A 20,657-nucleotide genomic window follows, 5' to 3' on the forward strand; every position below is an offset into this window, starting at 1 on the left:
CAATGAAAAAGTTAGAGGTTTCCAGGAATTTGAGGAGACGGAGGGAGGGCTGACCAGATAGTGTGAAATTTTAGGGCGATTAAACTGCTTTGTATAATACTATATGGTGAGAAGATGTTATAGCCCAACACCAATGTACAAGAGTATACGCAAGTATAAGTCATGACTCTGAGTGATACTGAGGTGTCAAGGTCAGTTCCTCTGTTCTAACAAGTGCACCAGATGTCAGCGCTGAGAAGGCTGGGGCAGGAAGCATATGGCAACTTGGCTGCTACTCAGTTTTCTCTGAATCTGAAACTGCCCTAAGAAATAATCTATTAAAAAAGATGACATCCCTTGGGTTCCACAGAAGACCTCCTCTATCAGGCAGACTCTTGAGGAGGAGTGAGGAAGGGACATTTCCTCGTAGACTAGATGATAAACTATGAAGGGAGAAATGAAAAAAAAAAAAGCAGATTAAAGTGGAGAAGTTGTAAAGATAGATAATTACACTGACTGATAGTCTGTCTCCCAACCTCAAACATTCAGATCTGAAGTCTGGGAGGGATTAGCTTTCAAATCTTCCTCATCTAACTCTGACAGAAGGTAGAATTCCCTACACCCCTTTGGGGCTTCGTGAAGTAAGACACAGAAAAGGGGACTTGAGAAGGAGGTAACAATGACACACGGTACTTCAGATACTCTCTAGAAACATCAAGGAAGATGGACAGAAGAAATGCAAGAGCTGAGAGAGGCGTGGAAGGCCCGTTAAATGCCATCTTCTGGCCATCATATGGTGACTGCAATCCTGAGTCCACAGTGGCTGCACTCACTTGCATAACACTGGCCCTGCCTACTGTCAATCATGGGCGGGTGAGTGCTCATAGGGTCCTACCGCTCCCGGGTGAGTTATCAGCTGTTGATGGATGCTGGGAGAGGCAGAGTCACTGTCTTCAGTTGTGTACCTACTAACAAGCCCATCAAGCTCCAGTGTAACTCCATAGTCACACAAAAGAATGTGGTAAAACCCAGTGGGTCGTGGATCAGTGCTTTGCTCAGCCCTCATCAGAAAAGTATCTTCTTGTAGCAAATAGGAACTAACACAAATACCCATAACTGGGCAACATGCAGAAAGTGAGAGAGACCTTGGAGCACTCAGTCCTAAATGGGATGTCTTCATCAAACACCCTCCCCGTCGAGGCTCAGAGAGCTATGAGAAAGAGAGGCAGAAAGACTGTAAGAGCCAGAGGTGATGGATGATGTCAAGGAAACAGTATCTTCCAGATACAACAGGGCTGATGCACGTATGAACATGTGAGGCTGGGGCGACACACACATAGGTTCAAGCCACATGGAGAGTGCCACTGGATAGACTAACAACACTTGTGGGTATGCCTCATGCCCAGGAGTAGTTGGCCAACACAAAACAAACTTTTTAATTTTGATTTCAGTTTTTGTATGTGCTTCTTTCTATTTTGTTTTATTCATTTATTTATTTTTGTTGTTTTAAAGAGAGAAAATATAAAGTTGTGGAGGTAGGGAGGATCTAGGAGAAATGAGGAAGGGAAAACGGTTAAAATATAGTATATGAATTCTTTAAAAAGCTCAGTGGGCCACGATGAAAAATTAAAAGCTAATGCAGCAAAGAGATTTGTGAGGGAGAAGTGGAGGTTTGACTGGGAGCGGAGGGAGATAAGAGGTGAGAGAGTGAGAGAAATTAGAATGTATGATATACACATATGAAATTATCTAAGAAGAAATTATTAATAAAAATATCTTGTAAATATAAGAGGAGAGGCAGCAGAAGGAGGGAGGAAGAGAAGAGGTGAATGAGATTAAAGGCAGTGAAGAGGAGCCGAGCTGAATAAAGGGCAAAACAACCAGATGAAAGAATTCCTTCTCACAAGTTAAACTACTTCTGCCTTCAGTTAGCCTTGCCATGTGTCTCATGACGTCACGTAGGTGCATAGTCTTCACCGTGACTTCATGGAAATGGGGCAGAAGACAAGTTATCTTTGGGATTTAGTTTTTAAAATGGACTAGGTGACAATTAGCAAACTTGCAGTTTCTAAATGCCACAATACTACGTACTTCTCCAGAATGGGCAGAGGCAACTGGCAGGCAGGACTTTGTGATGAACCTGTGTGCTTACTCAATGAGTAAGGGGACAACAGGTTCTTAAAGATGGCATTTGAAACTTGTGTCACTGGCTGTGCCACAAAGTGTCAACTGTAAATGGAGTTACCTTACAATTTGTGATTCCAAACAGAGCACTTCTGAGTTAAGGAGGCAAGCCAGAGTGATCATCTTCCTGACAAAGCCCTGCCCCTACCCCTTCCCTGGGTCAGTAAAGTCCTCATATGCACTGGTTGACTATGTCCTGGGAAGGGACCGACTTAGCTCACAAAGTTAAGAACCACAGAGAGTGCTCACACACTCCAGGCTCCCCATGGGAAGCACCACATGGCATTTTTATACTTAACACAACGCTGTAGGCTCAATTTTCTTATCAATTATAATTTGTTATGAACTTACTAAACGAGCCTACTTCCCTAGCAACCCGACTAACTCAAACAATCAGAAAAGGATATTAAAGAGCACTACAATGAAACCTTAAGGATGTCAGTCCCTGGCGTAGTCAGCAGGGTTTCAGCAGACCAGCAATTCCACCAAAGTTGCTTCTGGAACCTGGAGCAAGCCTCAGCTGGAGTCCAAAGCGATGAAACTTTCCCTGGAGCAGTTCTCTTTAGGGGCTTCTTGAAGTGCAGCGTTGAACAGCCAAAAACCAAGTCCCAACAAAAAAGCCTCCTCTCCTGTTTTGGGCACACACATACACACATATATATTCTCGCCGTCTGTTCAAGGATGTTTTTCACCAATCTCTCCCACAAAGTAGTTCAACTTGTAAGTGGAAAAACATCTTGTTTTCTCACACCTAAGTGGTAAACATCCTGCCCTCTTCTCCACCCCACTCTTGGGATCAAAACGGAAACAGTTTTATCTCCCCTTCACAACACAGCAGTAATGACAACTGACCTTGGGACTCACTAAAGGCCAGCATCCATTGGTGGGCCATACTAGACTTGATCCAGTCTTTCTCAGGAATTCACACAGTAAGCACTGTTTTACCAGCCCATGACCCCCGACCCCCATGACCACAAGCTCAAACTTGGACAAACTGTTAGATAAAAAGACTCTGTTTTCTTCTAAAATATAGCTAGCTCACTTCCATATGGATCTCAAGTTATCAGTGAGCGGCTACCTTGATGACAATAAAATTCTTACTGAGCTTCTGATCTGAAACTATTTATTTTATATTCTTTTCCAGTTTAATGATATCTATTAGGAATCTCAGTGCATCATGTCTTCTCCTAACTTGTAAAGCAGACAAGAGATGGGACAAGTCATTGTAAATGTAAAGTCCCTTGTAACCATTGAGACTAACTGTTCATAAAACAGATGATGGTGGTGGTAGGGTGAGGATTCTAAAATATACCGTGTTTCATCATACACAAAGCTGTTCCTAGGACTAAAAGGCAGAATGGGATATTCCAAATGTACATCAGCCAGTGAATGGTTAAAGGAAACACGGTTTTGAAACAGAATGAGAAATGCTCCACCAGTGACCGGGGATGACTTCCTGGTGCGTGCTGTGACATGGATGAAGTACGAAAACATTAAGGTGAATGGAAGGTAACAGACGCAGAAGACCACATGTTATAATAAGTCCATTTAGATGATGTACCCGGTAGGCCTATCTGTAGGGCAGAGTATCCATTAGTGGTCACCTTGTGCTGGGGTTCTGGGTAGAAACGGAGAATGACTGTGAGTGGGCACAAGGATCCCACTTGGGGTGATAAGAACTGGCAACAGTGACAGCTGTACAACTTTGATGAAGAAAGAAACACCCACTGAGCTCACACTCTAAGAGGGTAAAGTGGAATTGCATACAAATAACATCATTAAGGGAGCCGTTCAGCAGCACTAAGCAACAGCCCATTCTTTATCAATGGGGGTCACTGTGCAGCCACTGTAGGTAATAATCTAGGCAAAGGAGCTAAAACTATGTCTCTGTTATAGGAAAGAAATTTAACTGAGCAGGAACAACAAATGGGTGTGCAAGGAAGAACCTTCTGCAGGATGACATACTTAGAAACAAAAAGAGCACATGGATGTGAGGAGCCAGATTGGAAGGGCTGTAAAAAACCCAGGGACACAGTTGGGTGTCCGTTCCTGGAAACTTGCAAGGAAAGAGGGTGTCTGTGATTCCAAAAAGCCTCGAGCTCAGCTCTACAATGACACAGGTGCTATGCTGGGTAACAGAGCAGTCAGACACAACTGTGCGTAACAGAGCAGTTAGAATAACTGAGGTCAGCTCTAAGGTCAGTGCTGTGTTGGCACAGGTCTGTAATCCCGGAGCTTGAGAGGCAGAGGCAGGTGGATCTCTGGGAGTTTAGGGTCAGTCTGGTCTACACAGTGAGTTCCAGGTCAGCTGGAGCTATCTATATAGCAAGACCTTGTCTCAAAAAGAAGAAAAAGAAGGAGGAGGAGTAGGAAGAGGAGAAGGGGAAGGAGAAAGAGGCAGAGGAGAAGGAGGAGGAGGAGGAGAAGAAGAAGAGGCAAACATGAAAAATACAACAACTATCTGATATCTGGAAAACAAAATTCAATAAGCCACACCATAATTCTGAGCAAGTATTCACTCCATATTTTTTATTTAAATGATGAAATAATTTTATACAACCTTTCAGCTGATTAAAATGATGACCACATGTGGCTTTTCATGTTTCATATGGCCTTGTTCTTCCTGTGTTCTGGCTTCCAGAAGCTCCATGATTCTATTTCTCATAAAAATGTTTATGTCCACAGTGAACAAACAGCTGGCACCATAAAACTCCTTAGTTTTCTCACAAAAGTAGATTCCTGTCAGGTTGCTCTGCTGCCAACTGTCTTGAGCCAAAATAGCCACTGCCCCTCCGACTGTGCAGGCACCAAGCGCCACCATTTTGGGCTTTACTTAGAGTCTGCTCTTATACAGAACTTACTGCCCAGGAGACTTTCTGATTATTCAGGGAAGTCTTTACATTCCAAAATATTTGTTCTTTTGAAGGCAAGATGTGTGCCTGAAAGCTCTCCCTTCCCAGAGGGCAAGATCTGGTTCAACAGGAACACCATGGTCATCATCTACGCTCCCATCCCAAAGGTGGGCTGCTACCACACGGCTCTTTTGTCGTTCGTATCTTCAGTTCTCCACATTATGCTTAAAAATGTAGTTTGTATTTTAACACGAGAGAGAAGTCTGCATTTCTTCTGTTTCCAGGTCATCTGCCCATGCATGCAGGTCCTTTACATTATGTGTCATCCATAAGTCTGCAAAATACTTAAGCCTTCTCCTGGAGAAAAAATAAAGTTTTTATTAGTTGTTTTGGAAATGGGATTGATGGGGGAGGATGTCTCCTCACAGGAGCAATGGAAAGCCTACTCAGTTGGACAGCACTGGCTCTATGGACAGTAAGCTGGAGCAGTATGGACAGGAAGCTGAGGCAGTGTGGATAGGAAGTTCTGGCTTTATGAACAGGAAGTGGAGGCAGTGTGGACAGGAAGTCTTGGCTGTGCAAACAGGAAGTTCTGGCAGTGTCATGCAGTCCAGGGCCCTTGCCTCTGGCATGACACTGCAGAAGTGACCTAGAGGATAGTGCCAACAGAGGACGCCATGCCTCACTTATGGCACTACAGTGCTGGGGTTTGGTTAATCACTGCAGAACACCATCCCCTGCTTGGCATCTGTGAGGAAGTGCTGTGGAGGAAAACTGAGGCAGAGAAGCTGTATGCACTCTCCACAGAGCTCAAGCTGAAGGCTGCTGCTTCACCTCACACGTTACAGACAGTGAGATCTTTATTTCGTGTGTGTGTGTGTGTGTGTGTGTGTGTGTGTGTGTGTGTGTGTGTGTGTGTGTGTGTGTGTATGTGTAGCTCTCTGTATGCCCACAAGTTGGACGACAACATCAGAGTTATAGGCAACCGTGGGTGCTGGAAAATGATCAGGCCATCTCTCCATACCCATAGATATTAACATTTTGTTTGATTTGAGTTTTTTTGTTTGTTTGTTTTCCAAGACAGGGTCTTACTACGTAGCCCTAGCTATCCTGGAACTCACTTAATAAATGAGGCTGGCCTTGAACTTACAGTGATCAGCCTGCCTCTGCCTCCTGAGTGCTGGGATTAAAGGCGTGCACCACTATGCTCAGCAACATTTTAATACTGAAACTTGGCAATGGTTCTCAAAAACTAAGTATTAGCCTTAGCGTGTCCAGGAACTACTGATAATCAGCTGCAACCTTCCATTTGATTTTAAAATTGGGTTTATTTATGGTCAGGTGGTTATCATCCAAGGCCACAGTTCTCTGAGGGAACTCAGGCTATTTCCTAATTTTTTAAGAAAGAAAAAGTCACAACTTGTGATGTGTTCACAGGATGCTTTCCCAGTGGAATCTCCCTTTACATATATTCCAGAAGTATACTGAGATTGGCTCATGAGTTGACTACATACTGACTTGCTGTCAAGGCTGGAAAGCCTTCACACAAACAGTGGAGGAGAGGAGAGTACAGAGAGAAGGTAGAAAGAAGCCAGATTCTAGTTGTCACACACAATTCGGAAATACGTGACAAATGGGTAAGATGATGCCACAGCTACACAGTACAAATTTTAAATTATTCATACCCTGAGAGAATTTGGTTTTTCCCCAAGATTAATTTATTTGTTTATATTTATGTATATGAGTGTGTGTCTGCATGATTTCTGTGCATTATATCCGTGAAGGTGTCCACTGGAGTTGGAAACATTGGCTCCTCGGGGGCTGGAGTTACAGATGCTTGTGAGCACCTGACACAGGTGCTGGGAACTGAACTTGGGTTCCCTGGAGGAGCAGCAAGCATTTGGAGCCACATCACTAGTCCCCATGTGCTGACAGAATTCTTTGAGGGTTTTTTTTGTTTTTGTTTTTTTCATTACGTTTATTTACTTAAGGGATGGGAACATGCCACAGAATACACATGGAGGTCGGAGGACAATTTGTGAGTCCCCAGGATCAGTCAGGCCTGGTGGCAAACTCCTTCACCCTCGGAGGCATTTTTATTGGTCCCTGGTGGAATTTTTTTTTTTAATTTCTTATTATAACTTATTCAGATTACATCCCGATTGTTATCCCCTCACTTCTATCTTTCTGTTCCCACCCTCCCTTCCTCTTTCACCCTATTCCCCTCCCCTAGACCTCTGACAAGAGACCTCCTCCCCCACCATATGACCACAGCCTATCAGGTCTCATCCAGATAGCCTGCTTCCCCTTTCTCTGTGTGCCATCAGGCCTCCCCACCAAATGGAAGTGATCAAATTGGGGGCATCAGAGTTCATGTCAGAGACAGGCCCCACTCTCCCCACAACCCGTGGAGAATGAGCTGTGCACTGGCTAGATCTGAACAGCAGTCAGCCCTGGAAACCTGACGGAATTCTTCATTCTGAAAGCTGCTTGTCACTGCTGAGGCTTGTGTGGGTGAGCAAAGCTCTGCGCAGCCCCAAGTACTGATACTGATCTCAGTAACTTATAACTGATTCTTTAGCAGCTGAAGTATTGGCACGCATGGAGTTAATTCTTTAAAAAAAAAAAAAAAGACCAAAAAGGTTTTTGCCACCTAATAAAGACCCAAACTGATCTGTGCTTGCCCCAAGCTGCTCTCCTCTGGCCAAAAGGAAACCTGGCAGGAGCTGCATTCCAAAGAGGCTCGATTGGTGTTCATTCACAGGCCCACCCTCTTCTTTAGACAGCAGGAAAATGAAGAACAAAACAGAGGCAGCCTGACCTCCTCAGGTTGACCAAGCCTTCCAACTCTTTCGACTTATGAGCCGCGTTCTTTAAGATTTCTCTAGGCACATCTGCTAGCTTCGCCACATTCAGCCCGTAACTCCTCGCTGCAATTCCTCTGGTTATCTGGTAGAGAAAAGTGACAGAATCCGGCACCTGCTCCATGTCACCTATGAAATAAACGGGGGAAGGAGGGGATCAAAACCACACCTGCAAGGCAAGTCAAGTAGACCACTAAAGAAGGTAAAGGCTCTTACATCTGGCCTCTGCTCCACATTTCTATCCACCGGGAGCTTGCTTTACTGATGTTATTGATTTAGGAAAGAGATAAAATTTTGGAGATGCCAAGCTCTTAGGAGACGTGGTCATTTAGCATAGACTTGAAGACTGAGTGACAGTAAAGCCTGAGCTCAGCTTCTTCTGTGTTAAAGGAAAATGGGTCAAGAGCGTGGGTGATGGTTCTCCTGAAAACAGGGAAGGGGTCATTCCATGCCCCACGGTTCAGGTAACAGGGTCAATAGAGGAGCTGTTCATAGGGTTTATGTCCACAGCTGTTAGGAAGGTCACTGGCCTGCAACCATCAGAGGGTGCTCATGTCCTGCGTCACTGCCTCCCTTGAGTGTGGGATGGACCCAGTGACTCATTTCTAATGGACAAAAAGTGACACTGTAGAGAGGAATATCAGAAAAACCAGAAAGCACTATATCCGCCATCTTGGACACCCTTACTTTCTTGCTTGCTCTGAGGAAAGCCAGCTGTCATGTGGAAGCCTGTCACATCACTCATCAATAGTCAGTGGAGGACCGTGGCTTGCCAGCACCAAGCCGATGCTATACCCTGAGGGCTGTGCAAAGCCATGAGAGGGATTAGGGAGCAGGTTACCCTGGCTGAGCCGCCAGGTGCCTGCCTTCCAGCCAACACTCTCAGAGCTGCTCAGCCAAGTTCCCCTGATGGCTGACACACAGAAATGGACTTTAAAACAATTTTTAAGTTGATGTATTGAGACAGCAAGCTACTACACACTGTTTGCGAAATACTGAAAGCTAATGGTGATAAAAAAATAAATAAAAATATAAAGAACTTGCCCTCTAACTCCCAGTTGAGGTAATTCTGAAGGACCATCCCAGCCTCCAAGCTCTGACACACACACACACACACACACACACACACACACACACACACACACACACACACACACACTCTGAAGGACCATCCGAGCCTCCAAGCTCTGACACACACACACACACAAACACACACACACACTCTGAAGGACCATCCGAGCCTCCAAGCTCTGACACACACACACACACACACACACTTGACTAAGAACTGGAAAACCCTTGGATCCAGTAGAAAGACATACAGGCCCATTTCTCAGAACCTAAAACACCACAGGATCATGCAGCTTTAAAACAAAAGCTAAACATCGGATCACATCTCATCCCAGATGGGCCAGCTCTGCGACGGGATCTGTGACCTCACACATGCTGTAAATTTACCAGGAGCCTGCACTCACACATTCTTTTGTTTGTCAAGTGTGCGTGCTTTGCTACTGTGTGCTCCTGGTGATAAAAGCCAAGAGACAGGGGGACAATGGAATTTACCTCCCCTAAGAAGTCAGCAGCAGACAAACAATAGCGTTCGGGGGTGTTTGCTGGAGTAGGAGGTGAGAAGAATGCCACAGACTCAGCTTCGCTTTGACAAAATGGTAAGAATACCTTCTACCTCCCAAGGCAAGAGGGACCACAAAGAGCAGGTGAAGAGTGGGCGAGCACAGATCAGGAAAGACGGCGTCTACAAGCCCCAGTAGCTTGTGCACACGGTGAAGAGGCAAGTGAGCATCAAAGATGCAAACCTCTCATCTTAAGACAGAAAATCGCCCTGGCTCACCCCAGGCTAGTCTAGCTTCCATGCTGGTCTTTCTCGAGCAAGGCAAAAGCCATTCATGTGTTTGTACATCCATCTGGCCAGCATGAGCTGACAGCCTGTAAGCAGCCGAGCTCCTCCCTTAGAACTGGATCTGCTGATACACTTTCCAAGAGATGTTATTTTTCACTCCACATATAATATGCGGCATATGCTGAGATAAACTGTAGTTTAACTGCATAATGTATGATATTACCCTGAACCCTGAGTATCTTATTGTCCTACAGTAGTGGAAACAGTGGGAGTCTAACATCATATGCTGGTCTCCCCTTCAGCATTATGATTGTTTTCAGGACTTCAACATAAAGAACATGGTCACTCCCTGGGCACAGTGGTGCATGCCTATATCCCTAGCACTAGGGAGGCAAGCGGATCTCTTCTTTGTGAGTTCAAGACCAGCCTGTACTACAAAGTGAGTCCAGGACAGCCAAGGCTACACAGAGAAACCCTGTCTCCAAAAACCACACACACACACACACACACACACACACACACACACACACACACACACGGCCAGCATGGTCACTCTCCACAGCTACCTAGGGGTCTCTCTTTTTGTAGTTATGTTTTGCCTCAAGCCTGTACCTTCTTGGTGGGCTGTATGCACAAGTGTGTGTCTATGACGGAAACACAGAGACAGGAAGAGGCAGGTGGGCGGAGAGAGGAATAAAAACAACCCATTGTTCTATATCCTCACCACAAAGGTTCTTAGTCAGTCCTGATCCCTTTCTTAGGGAATATTTTAGAAACTAATCACTGTTAGTCTATAAATATAATAATTCTATTACAAGAAAATTAGCAAAATCTATTTTATTAAGGCCAAATTTCTCAAGAATATTATTAAAGAGATATGTCTGATCAAATAATTTTTTCAAAAAAATTTTTTACACTTTTTAATTTTGCTGAGGGGACACTGTATGCACAGCAGAGGGGGTGTGGGGGTTGTCAGAGGACAACTTCTAGAAGTCAGTTCTTTCTGTCCATATGCATGTCTCAGGGATAACTCAGGATCAGGCTTGGCAGCGTGTGCCTTTAGCCACTGAGTTGTGGCACCAGGTCCTGATTAAGTTATTTCTGAAGTTGCCATTGGTGTTTGTTTAGTTTAGAGATGGATGAAGTTAGATGGCATGTCTGTTTTACCCCCTTGCCACAGGGCCTCATGCACCCCAAATGGGCTTTTAACTGGCCAAGTAGCTAAGGATGACGTTGAAATGACCTTCATGCCTTCACCTGTAAACCCCCAGGGCATGGGCATCCGATACAATACCCAGTCTTGTCTGACTTTCATGGTTGGTTTCCTGGCTGCTGACCCATTGCTTCAGCTACCATGCACCCCTTGACACATGGGCCTAGAACATTTTACCTTGTTTCATTGATATTGTTAGTGACCTACCCAAAATTCATTCTACTTCTTAAGAAAACTTCCAAGTTATAAGGAATTAGCTCCCAACCATCTCACCAGGTCCTCACGTCTAGCTCTAAGAGGGAACCCTGATTTTGTGACGGAGTCATTTCTGCCCATTCTCACGTAGATGCAAATCAGTTCTGAAAATGAGGTCGAAATTATTCTGAGATACAAGAAGACCCCTGGGGGGCGGGAGAGGGGGGAAGTGTCCTTGCTCCTAAGAAAGCTGTAGGAAGGAACAGAGACTTAGCTCAGTACCGAGTACATGCTTAGCATAAATAGAGCCCTGAGTTTAACACCCCATGCTGAAAGTAAAATCAGAAAAAAAAAAAAAAAATGGGAAAAGACTCAGAGAATGCTAGCTCCTATTCTAGCTTTGGACACTGCCAGGCACCCAGTATTTGATATCTGAAAGCGCTATACCCATCTTCCCATGGGCCTGCAGGGGGAGGCAAAAAGGCAGGAAGATAGAGCCAGTACAACTGTAAAGAGTAGAGACGGGACTGTACTGAGAGCTTTAACTGGATCCGCTGTGACCAAGTGCTGTTACTGGAAATCAAACACTTAAAAGAGAAAGTAAGAGAAGCCGGTGGGGACCACAAAAGTGGCCTCAGGGCTGCAGATGTGCAGCTGCCAGTTCCAGAGCAGAATGATAAAGGGCTCCAGCAGGAAGGAGTCTGGCAGGAACAACAGGGCCAGTTATGTTGGCACTGTTTTCAAAGCTCTCAGGAGGCAATGGAGGCTTCGGCTACAGACTCAAGGCAAACAACAAAATGCAAAAATAAAAACTAGGTAGTTTTGGTTGTCAGAGCACAGAATAGTTATGTGTTATCTGCGGAATGGGCACTACTGCCACTACAGTGGTAGCTAAAACAAGCATGCACAAGGGGAAAAAACAACAACACCGATGACGTCAAGAGGGCAATGGAAAAGAAGGCTGAGGTCCCAAGATTGCTAATACAAGGTGCCATGAAGTGGGAACTACAGGCATCGTTCAGAAGCACGACAGAAGTGGAGGGAGAGCTCCAAGCCTGCCTCAAGCCTGCGATGGGGAGGAGACTGGAGCTTGTTAGCAGGGGGTTTTAGCATCATTCAAGTCTAAGACTTAACGTTCACGAATAAAGTTTAAATCACTATAATAAAATGCCAGACCCTCTGGGGGATGGGGCTCTGCTCTGGTTGGCAGGGGGCTCACAAGCTCGGAGCAGCACCCCATCAGGGCCTCCCTGCGGCAGAAATCTATGCTGTTTGGCTTGGGTTTCAGTGCAAGCCTCTTCCGGTCACACTGATGCAGATTAGTAAGGTTCATGAGTGAATTTGTTACGTGTTTTCAGGGCTCGGGTGGTAAGGCAGTGATTGTCCCACATTGCACTTATCGCAGGTCCAACACTTTGCTTTATTTGGGCCATCTGCCTGGTTTCTTTTTAAGTTCTGTCGTTACTCGATTTTACATTTTAAATTTGGAGTCTAGAGTGTCTTGGATAATGGATTTTCCATTACAGCATACCAACTGTGCAAACTACCACAGGCTGGTAGCTTAAAACACCTACTACCGAGTTGGGGGGTGGTGGGGACGGCGGGTATTCTAGAGCTTACTGGGTTTTTATGGGACTTGAATTTATTCCTGTTGGCTAGTGGTGTTCTTTTCAGGGGAAGATCTCATCCTCTGATGCTGGCAGCACTGGAAAAGCTGGGAGGCAGGACCTAGAGGCAGAATATGTGGATCTTCTGCCCAAGGGGCCAACATGGGCAAGCCACTTTACTTATCTGAGATTCACCTTTATCATAATAAGACAAAACACATGGCCACTGTAGGACATGGCCTGTAGTAAGTAAACACTGCTAAATGACATCAGGGGAGGAGGTGAACATGTTAAAGGTGACGACAGAACCTCTGCACCTGGCTATCTTGTCCTAGGATAAGAAGCAAGGACAGTGTGGGAGACTAAGAGAGCTGCTCCCTCTGGAGAAAGAGTTACTGTCCGCACAGAGATGAGGGAAGAACAGAGGACCCCGAGTTAGCAATCAGGCAGACGGATGCTCGACATGACTCAGAGCTTAGAGCAAATGCACTTTGGCAAATGTTCTTATGACAGACATGCAGTTTCTATTATTAATAAACAATAAGCTCATATCCCTATAAACTTTGAGTTAAACTGAAAGCCAAAAATATTCTCCTTGCTGTTGCTGCTGTAAAGAGTCTCATACCTGAGTCCTGCTCGCATTCGTCCTCATTGACCAGGAAGCCCATGTGGTAATTCCCCACCTGCTCTGGGTAACATTTCTCTAGTTCACAAACTGGTGGATAGTGGGTGACGAACAGGGTTAAGGATTTCACCTAAAATAGTAAGACATATAGTGTTGTTTTAATAAAAACTTCTCAACTTTACAAATCCAAGTCTTCATAAAAGCTGCAAGAAAAGAACAAAAACACCATATACTCTTGATTTAGACAACCAGTTAATATTTTTTCACATTCCTTTCCTCTGCAGGCAGACACAGTTTCCCATATAACTAAAATAAAATTTATACATAAGAAATTAATTATCACAGAATATGATTTATATGTTCTCTTAAGTATCAAAAATGCGTTTTCCCTCTTTTTTAGTTTTTTATGGCATTAATATGTGATTGACACACAAAAGCCAACTGCTTTTCTGTATGCCAGAGATTAAAAAGCAGAATTTGACAAACAAAACTAAGTATCATCTACACAAGCACCAAATTAAATACTTGGCCATAAACTTAACAGAAATATTGTAAAATGCACCCAACAAAGACTATTTAACTATGTAACTGAGACATCAAAGAAGAGTCAGTGTTGTCCAACGGTCACTTGATCTGGAGATGAGTCACCGGAACACTGGACCTGCTAGCCGGTGGACGGGACCTGCTGTAGTGACAGTGTACAACCATGAGGTGAGTCACTGGACCCTGTTCTCTCCGGGTCTCCTGCACTGCTCTCCTGTGCAGAAGGCTGGCGTCACTCTGTTGAGGACACCCAGTGGACCCAGAGAAGGAACGAGAGGCCCAGCTAACTGCCAGCACCCCTGGGGAACCTTATGTGTGAGCCCCATCAGCAGGGGACCCTGCAGCACTGTCCATACCTCAGGTGACAGATGCTCCCACTGGCAGCCTCACCACTGCTAAGGCAAAGACTGAATCAAGCCCCACTCAGCCATGTCACTACCAAACCCTGGGTCAGCAGTGGCATTCACTCTTTAAGCAGTCACACCACTGACACAGCATAACAGAAGAAATTATGAACTAGATCTCCGGGTGGTGAACAGCAGATGTTAAAACGTGTTGCTGGTGCAAAGGGAACCTTACCAAACTATTACCATGTGTATCAATTTTCAAATAAGATTTTTTTAATGAAAAGTATTTATTTTAAAGGGGGGAAACCACATGTTATTATTATCTATGGCATCCTAATAAATGGAACAAAACCCAGAGCCTCACCTGGCTATTTAATTGAGTGACAAAGGCAATGAAGTAGAAAGCTGGGTGTGGTGGTGTGAGTTTGTAGTCTCATTCCCAGGGAGGTGGGGCCCATTGGCCTGCCAGCCTCGCTTATTAGGCCAGCTCCAGGTCCCAGGGGAGACCCCGTCTCAAACACAAGGTGGACAGCTTCCATGGAACAACAGCTAAGGCTGACCTCGAGCTTCCACATGTGTGTGCGCCCAGTGCACCCCACAAACATGCACATTCCTTGCACATACACAGACGAATGGGAGAAAGGGCAGGAAGGTATTACTAAAGGCATTACGACCATAGTTAATCAATAACCATGAGAACAGATTTCATGACTCAGCACAAAGTGAGGCGACAGATTTGTTAATCAGCTTAATTCAATTGTCTCATATTTAAATGTAAGCTACTACAATGTGCCAGCTTCAAACAATATTAGTAACAGTGTTCAGTGGGGTGATAGAGGCTTACATCTCTGATGAAATACTCCAGCGTAGCATAGGCGATGGCGATCCCATCATGGGTGCTTGTCCCTCTTCCCAGTTCGTCCAGGATGACCAAGGACTGTGGTGTTGCTTTTCTGATTATTTCTGCTGTGTCCGCCAGCTCTTCCATAAAAGTACTCTGGCCTTTATATATATTGTCTGCGGCACCCATCCTGCAAACAAGACGAAAACACCTGAGTTCCCCAAGTTGTCTTCCTATGAGGCCAAATATTGTCTTGTAAACAGTAAATTTAATGTGTGTGCCTATGTGCATATGTGAGCCGTAATTGAAATTATATTAAATAGACATATGCTGGATATAAAGAATAACTAACACAGAGTCTAGGGTCATAGACAGTTTAACATCAAGTTCCAACCCAACATCTTGGTGGTCTGTGTTGCTGGGTTTAAAAATCTATTAGCAGTACGGTTGTACAATTAGGGAAGTTTTTCATCTTCTCATAGGAAAACCCCGGGGTAATTAAAAAGTAAGTTACTACACATAAAATAATTTATTTTCACGCAGTGAAACTTTGTCCTAGAACTAACTTACAGATGTTTAGTGGCCTTGGACAGCAGCTGGCAGAGGTTCCTGTATAAACATAGCTCCCACACATCAGAGTCCAAAAGTCTCCAGACTGTCTTTCCACAGAGCAATCTCCTGGAGCCTTGACTATGAGCTGTGCACTATGCATGTCTCAGAAAGGTGCGAGCGCAGGTGTTTCCTAAGACATGTAGCCATGGCTCCCTGAAACTTCTTCGAGAGCACTAGGGACTGGAATGTTCTATGCCACGTTTACTTGGGAAAACATTTGTTCAGTGTAAAGGGAGCCTGAAAAGCAGAAAAGGAGAAACTGGAGACTGGAGAGAAGCTGGCTTTGGGGGACGCTAATAACTGCTCCATCTACAAACACCTTAGCAGCTTAGCTCTGCAGCAATAGTTCACACACCAGGCACACACCTGACACCTAACCTCCAGCACTTCAGTGTAGCCTGCACGCTGCAGAAATTCATAGCACGCCGAGTCCTGGGCAGCAGGGACCTGCAAGGTATGTGAAGCCTGACGCCAAAGCTGGAATGGTGGCATTTGGAAACAAAGTGCTGTCAATTTTATCCATTTTTAGATCAATAAATGGAAAACATCATCTGAAACGCTGCTAATTTAGCAACAGTCCAGCCACATTTTCAAAGTTCATATATTATTATCTACCCCCGTTTTGCAATGATTACTGTCACAATTTGGATTTTAAATGTCTCCTACAGGCCACCTGTTGAAGGCCTGATCTGCTACCCTGTGCTACTACTGGGAAATACTGAGACTTTTATGGGCTGGAGCCACATAGAAGAGAAATGAGACTAAGAAAGAAAAAGGATGACAAACACCACAGGGGAAAAAAAATAGGTAAAAATTCAACTTCCTCGAAGCGATGGGGGAAGTGGCTACATTCAGGATGTAAAGTGAACAAATTGTTTAAAAATCTAAAAATAAAAAAAATAAATAAAAATTAGTATGTTAAAAGCTTTTAAGACCCCCCCCCCAAAAAAACAACTTCCTGGATGACATTAAGACAATAAGAACTCCATGTAGTAAGAGTGAGAAGGAAAGAGTTAAAGCAAAAGTCCATTTAAAAGGAACAGGAGCAAAACACAAAAGCCCTGGAAACTAAAAATAAAGACATGATCACTTAAAAAACTTAGATGCTGTAGAAGACCATAGCCAAAGAAGCCTCTGAGGCTGTCAAGGGACAAGTCCAGGGTGAAAAGCACACACAAGTGGCCTGAACTTGAGACCGGGTCTTGCAGACAGGCGCAGAGGACAGACACAGTGAGCTAAGGCGGAGGATGAAGGGTGCTTCAAAGGTATGAGAGGCATGAGAAGGCTTGCTTCGAGTCCTACAGAATGATTAGATGATGTTTTGGTACAATTTTGTGAGAACTGTATCAAATTTCCAATGTATGACATTTAGGATCTTAAGAAAATCCTAAGCATTTCAAAGAAACATCTCATTGGGAATGAAGGGAGGCGACTTACACTGTGGCCTGAATTTCATTTACAATGAAAGCCATATTGGAAGAGCAGAAAAAATGCCTTAAGACTTAAAAATCTGGATATTTATTTTATCCAAATTTACAAAATGGGTATGAAGACAAAGTAAGCTATTTTAGGCTTTCTAGATTTCAGAAAATTGGCCGCTATGATCCTTACAAGAAAAAGCACTTGAGACAGACAGGGAAAGAGAAAACAGTATTTAAGAAAAAAGCATGTTAGACTAGCACCATTTGTTGAAGATGCTTTCTTTTCTCCATTGTATGGTTTTGGCATCGTGGTCAAAAGTCAAGTGTCCATAGGTATGTAGGTTTACTTCTAGGTCTTCAATTCGATTCAATTGATCAACCTGTCTGTTTTTATGCCAGTACCATGTGGTTTTTTATTACTATTGTTTTGCAGTAAACTTGGAAATCAGGGATGGTGATAGCTCCAGAAGTCCTTTTATTATACAGGATTGTTTTAGCTACCCTATATTTTTAATTTTTCCATATGAAGTTCAGGACTACTCTTTCAATGTCTGCAGAGAACTGTACTGGCATTCTGATGGGAACTGCATTGACTCTGTAGATTGCTTTTGGTGAGATGGTCATTTTCACCATGTTAATCCTACTGATCCACGAGCATGGGAGATCTTTCATCTTCTATCTTCTTCAACTTCTTTCTTCAGAAACTTGAAGTTTTTATCATACAGGTCTCTCCCTTGCTTAGTTAGGGTTACACCAAGATATATTGTTTGTGGCTATTGTGAAGGGTGTGGCTTCTCTAATTTCTTTCTCCTTCTATTGTGTACAGGAGGACTCCTAATTGTTTGGAGTTAATTTTGTACCCGGCCACTTTGCTGAATGAAGGTGTTTGTCAGTTGTAGGCGTTCCCTGGTAGAATTTTCGGGGTCACTGATACACACTACCATATCAGCTGCAAGTGATACTTTGACTTCTTCCTTTCAAATCTGTTTCCCTCTGATCACTTTTAGTTGTCTTATTGCTCTAGCTAGAAATTCAAGAACTATACTGAATAGCTATGGAGAGAGTGGGCAACCTTGTCTTGTCCCTGATTTCAGTGGAACTAATTTAAGTTTCTCTCCATTTAATTTCATGTTGGCTATTGGTTTGCTGTACATTGCCTTTATTATGTTTAATTATGCATCTTGTATCCCTGATCTCTCCAAGACTTTTATCATGAAGGGATGTTGGATTTTATAAATGGATTTTTCAGCATTTAATGAGATGACCATGTTTTCTTTTCTTTTCTTTCTTTCAGTTTGTTTATATGGAGGATTACATTGATGGATTTTTGTATGTTGAACTACGCCTGCATCACTGGGATAGAGCCTACTTGATCATGGTAGATGATATTTTTGATGTGTTCTTGGATTCAGTTTACAAGTTTTTTACTGAGTGTTTTTGTATCAATGTTCATAAGGGAGATTGGTCTGAAATTCTTTCTTTGTTGGGTCTTTGTGTGGTTTTGGTATCAGGGTGACTGTGGCCTCATAGAATGAGTTTGGCAATGTTCCTTCTGTTTCTATTTTGTAGAATAGTTTTTAGGAGTATCGGTATTAGCTCTTCTTTGAAAGTCTGGTAGAATTCTCCACTAAAATAATCTGGCCTTGGGCTTTTGGGGGGCGATGCAGTTGGGAGACTTTTATTGACAGCTTCTATTTCCTTAGGGGTTATAGAACTATTTAAATAGTTTACCTGATCTCAGATTTAACTTTGGTAAGTGGTATCTGTCTAGAAAATTGTCCATTTCACTTAGATTTTCCAATTTTGTGGTGTACAGGCTTTTGAAGTAAGAATAATGAGTCTTTGGATTTCCTCAGTGTCTGCTGTTATGTCCTCCTTTTCACTTCTGATTGTGTTCATTTGGATACTGTCTCTCTACCTTTTAGTTGTTTTGGCTAAGGTTTTGTCTATCATGTTGATTTTGTCAAAGAACCTGCCCTTAGTTTTGTTGGTTCTTTCTACTGTTCTCTTTGTTTCAAATTTATTGATTTCAACCCTGGGTTTGATTATTTCCTGCCATCTATTCCTCTTGGGTGTGTTTGCTTCTTTTTGTTTTAGAACTTTCAGGACTTTATTTTGGGTAATCAATTCTTTTCTCATGTTAAGCAAAAGTATTCTTTTTTTTTAAAATCTTTTATTGGCTGGGCGTGGTGATGCACTCCAGAGGCAGAGACAGGTGGACCACTGTGAGTTTGAGGCCAGCCTGGTCTACAAAGTGAGTCTAGGACAGCCAAGGCTACACAGAGAAACCCTGTCTCGAAAAACAAAACAAAACAAAAAAAATATTTTATTAAAACAAAGAAGGAGGAGGAACCAGACCGTGACGGCACACATCTTTATCCTAGTACTTGGGAGGCAGAGGCATTTGGATCTCTGAGTTTGAACCCAGTAGGTCTATAGAATGAGTGCGGGACAGCGAAGGCTACACAGAGAAAACCTGTCTCAAAAAAAAAAAAAAAAAAAAAAAAACCAGAAAGAAATAAGAAGCACTTTAGATTAGGATGCTTACGGATTCCCCTTTGATGAACAGTTTGTATCTTAAAATGTTACATATGCACGCATGCATATTCATGCACTACATGCATTCATAATTTACGTAAATGTAACATGAATGTGCATGTACTGTATTGTAACAATACAAACTGATTATATCTTTGTATCTTAAACCTTGCCTATAAAATGGCCTAAGAAGCAACATGGGAACTGGGCATCATGGCAGAAGGCTTATGGCAAGTGGTAGGTCTGGGCTATTTAGTGAGCCCTTATCTCAAACCCCTAGGTGCCCCAAATCCAAGCCCCACAGAAGAGATCATTACAGCAACAGCAATGCTAGAGAGCATGTCAGGGTACAAGTTTTCAAAACTGGAAGGAGAGAAGAAAAGTTCAGAATAGAGGGTCCCTTCAGATTCTGTAGCAAGAGGTCAAATACATTAGAGTCAGCCAATACATTTAGGCTTAGAGTTACTGTTCTAAGAAGTTACATTGTTCACTGTGAGAGGAGTCAACCCAGGAAGGCTCCAAGGCAGCCTCCAGTGATAAAGGCTGGGGCTGGATGTGCACAATGCTCAGGAAGCCTTCCCATGCTATGGCACACACTGCTTCTGTGATTACAATGTGTGAAACACACTTTACTTTGTGCCACTCTTATTAAAAATGACTTGTGCTGCAAAACTAAACTTCAAGTAGATTAAAGATCTTAACATAAAACTAGATACACTAAATCTGTTAGAAGAAAAAGTGGGGAAGAGCCTTGAGCTCATTGATACAGGAGAAAACTTCCTGAACAGAACACCAACAGCTCAGGCTCTAAGCTCAACAATTAATAAATGAGACCTCATGAAACTGAAAAGTTTCTATAAGGCAAAAAAGACACTGTCAACAGAACAAAACAACAGCCTACAGACTGGGAAAAGATCTTCACTAACCCTACATCTGACAAAGAGCTAATATCCAAAATAAATAAAGAACTCACGAAAT

General features: G+C 43.4%; 1 protein-coding gene across 2 annotated transcripts in view; it reads right to left on the reverse strand.

Annotated features, from left to right (window-relative positions):
* Positions 1-5,189: 5,189 nt before the first annotated feature.
* The window catches only part of Msh3 (mutS homolog 3), a 121,813-nt gene continuing 106,345 nt past the window's right edge, over positions 5,190-20,657 (reverse strand). For both annotated transcript variants that reach the window (XM_051172245.1, XM_051172244.1), the window contains exons 21-24: positions 15,112-15,298; positions 13,378-13,507; positions 7,837-8,008; positions 5,190-5,372 (exon numbers count right to left, since the gene is read on the reverse strand). In XM_051172245.1, the coding sequence (XP_051028202.1) occupies positions 5,261-5,372; positions 7,837-8,008; positions 13,378-13,507; positions 15,112-15,298 (601 nt within the window). In that variant the 3' untranslated portion in view covers positions 5,190-5,260. The remainder of the gene's footprint in view (positions 5,373-7,836; positions 8,009-13,377; positions 13,508-15,111; positions 15,299-20,657) is intronic.

The sequence above is a fragment of the Acomys russatus genome, chromosome 30, assembly GCF_903995435.1.
Source record: "Acomys russatus chromosome 30, mAcoRus1.1, whole genome shotgun sequence".
NCBI lineage: Eukaryota > Metazoa > Chordata > Mammalia > Rodentia > Muridae > Acomys > Acomys russatus.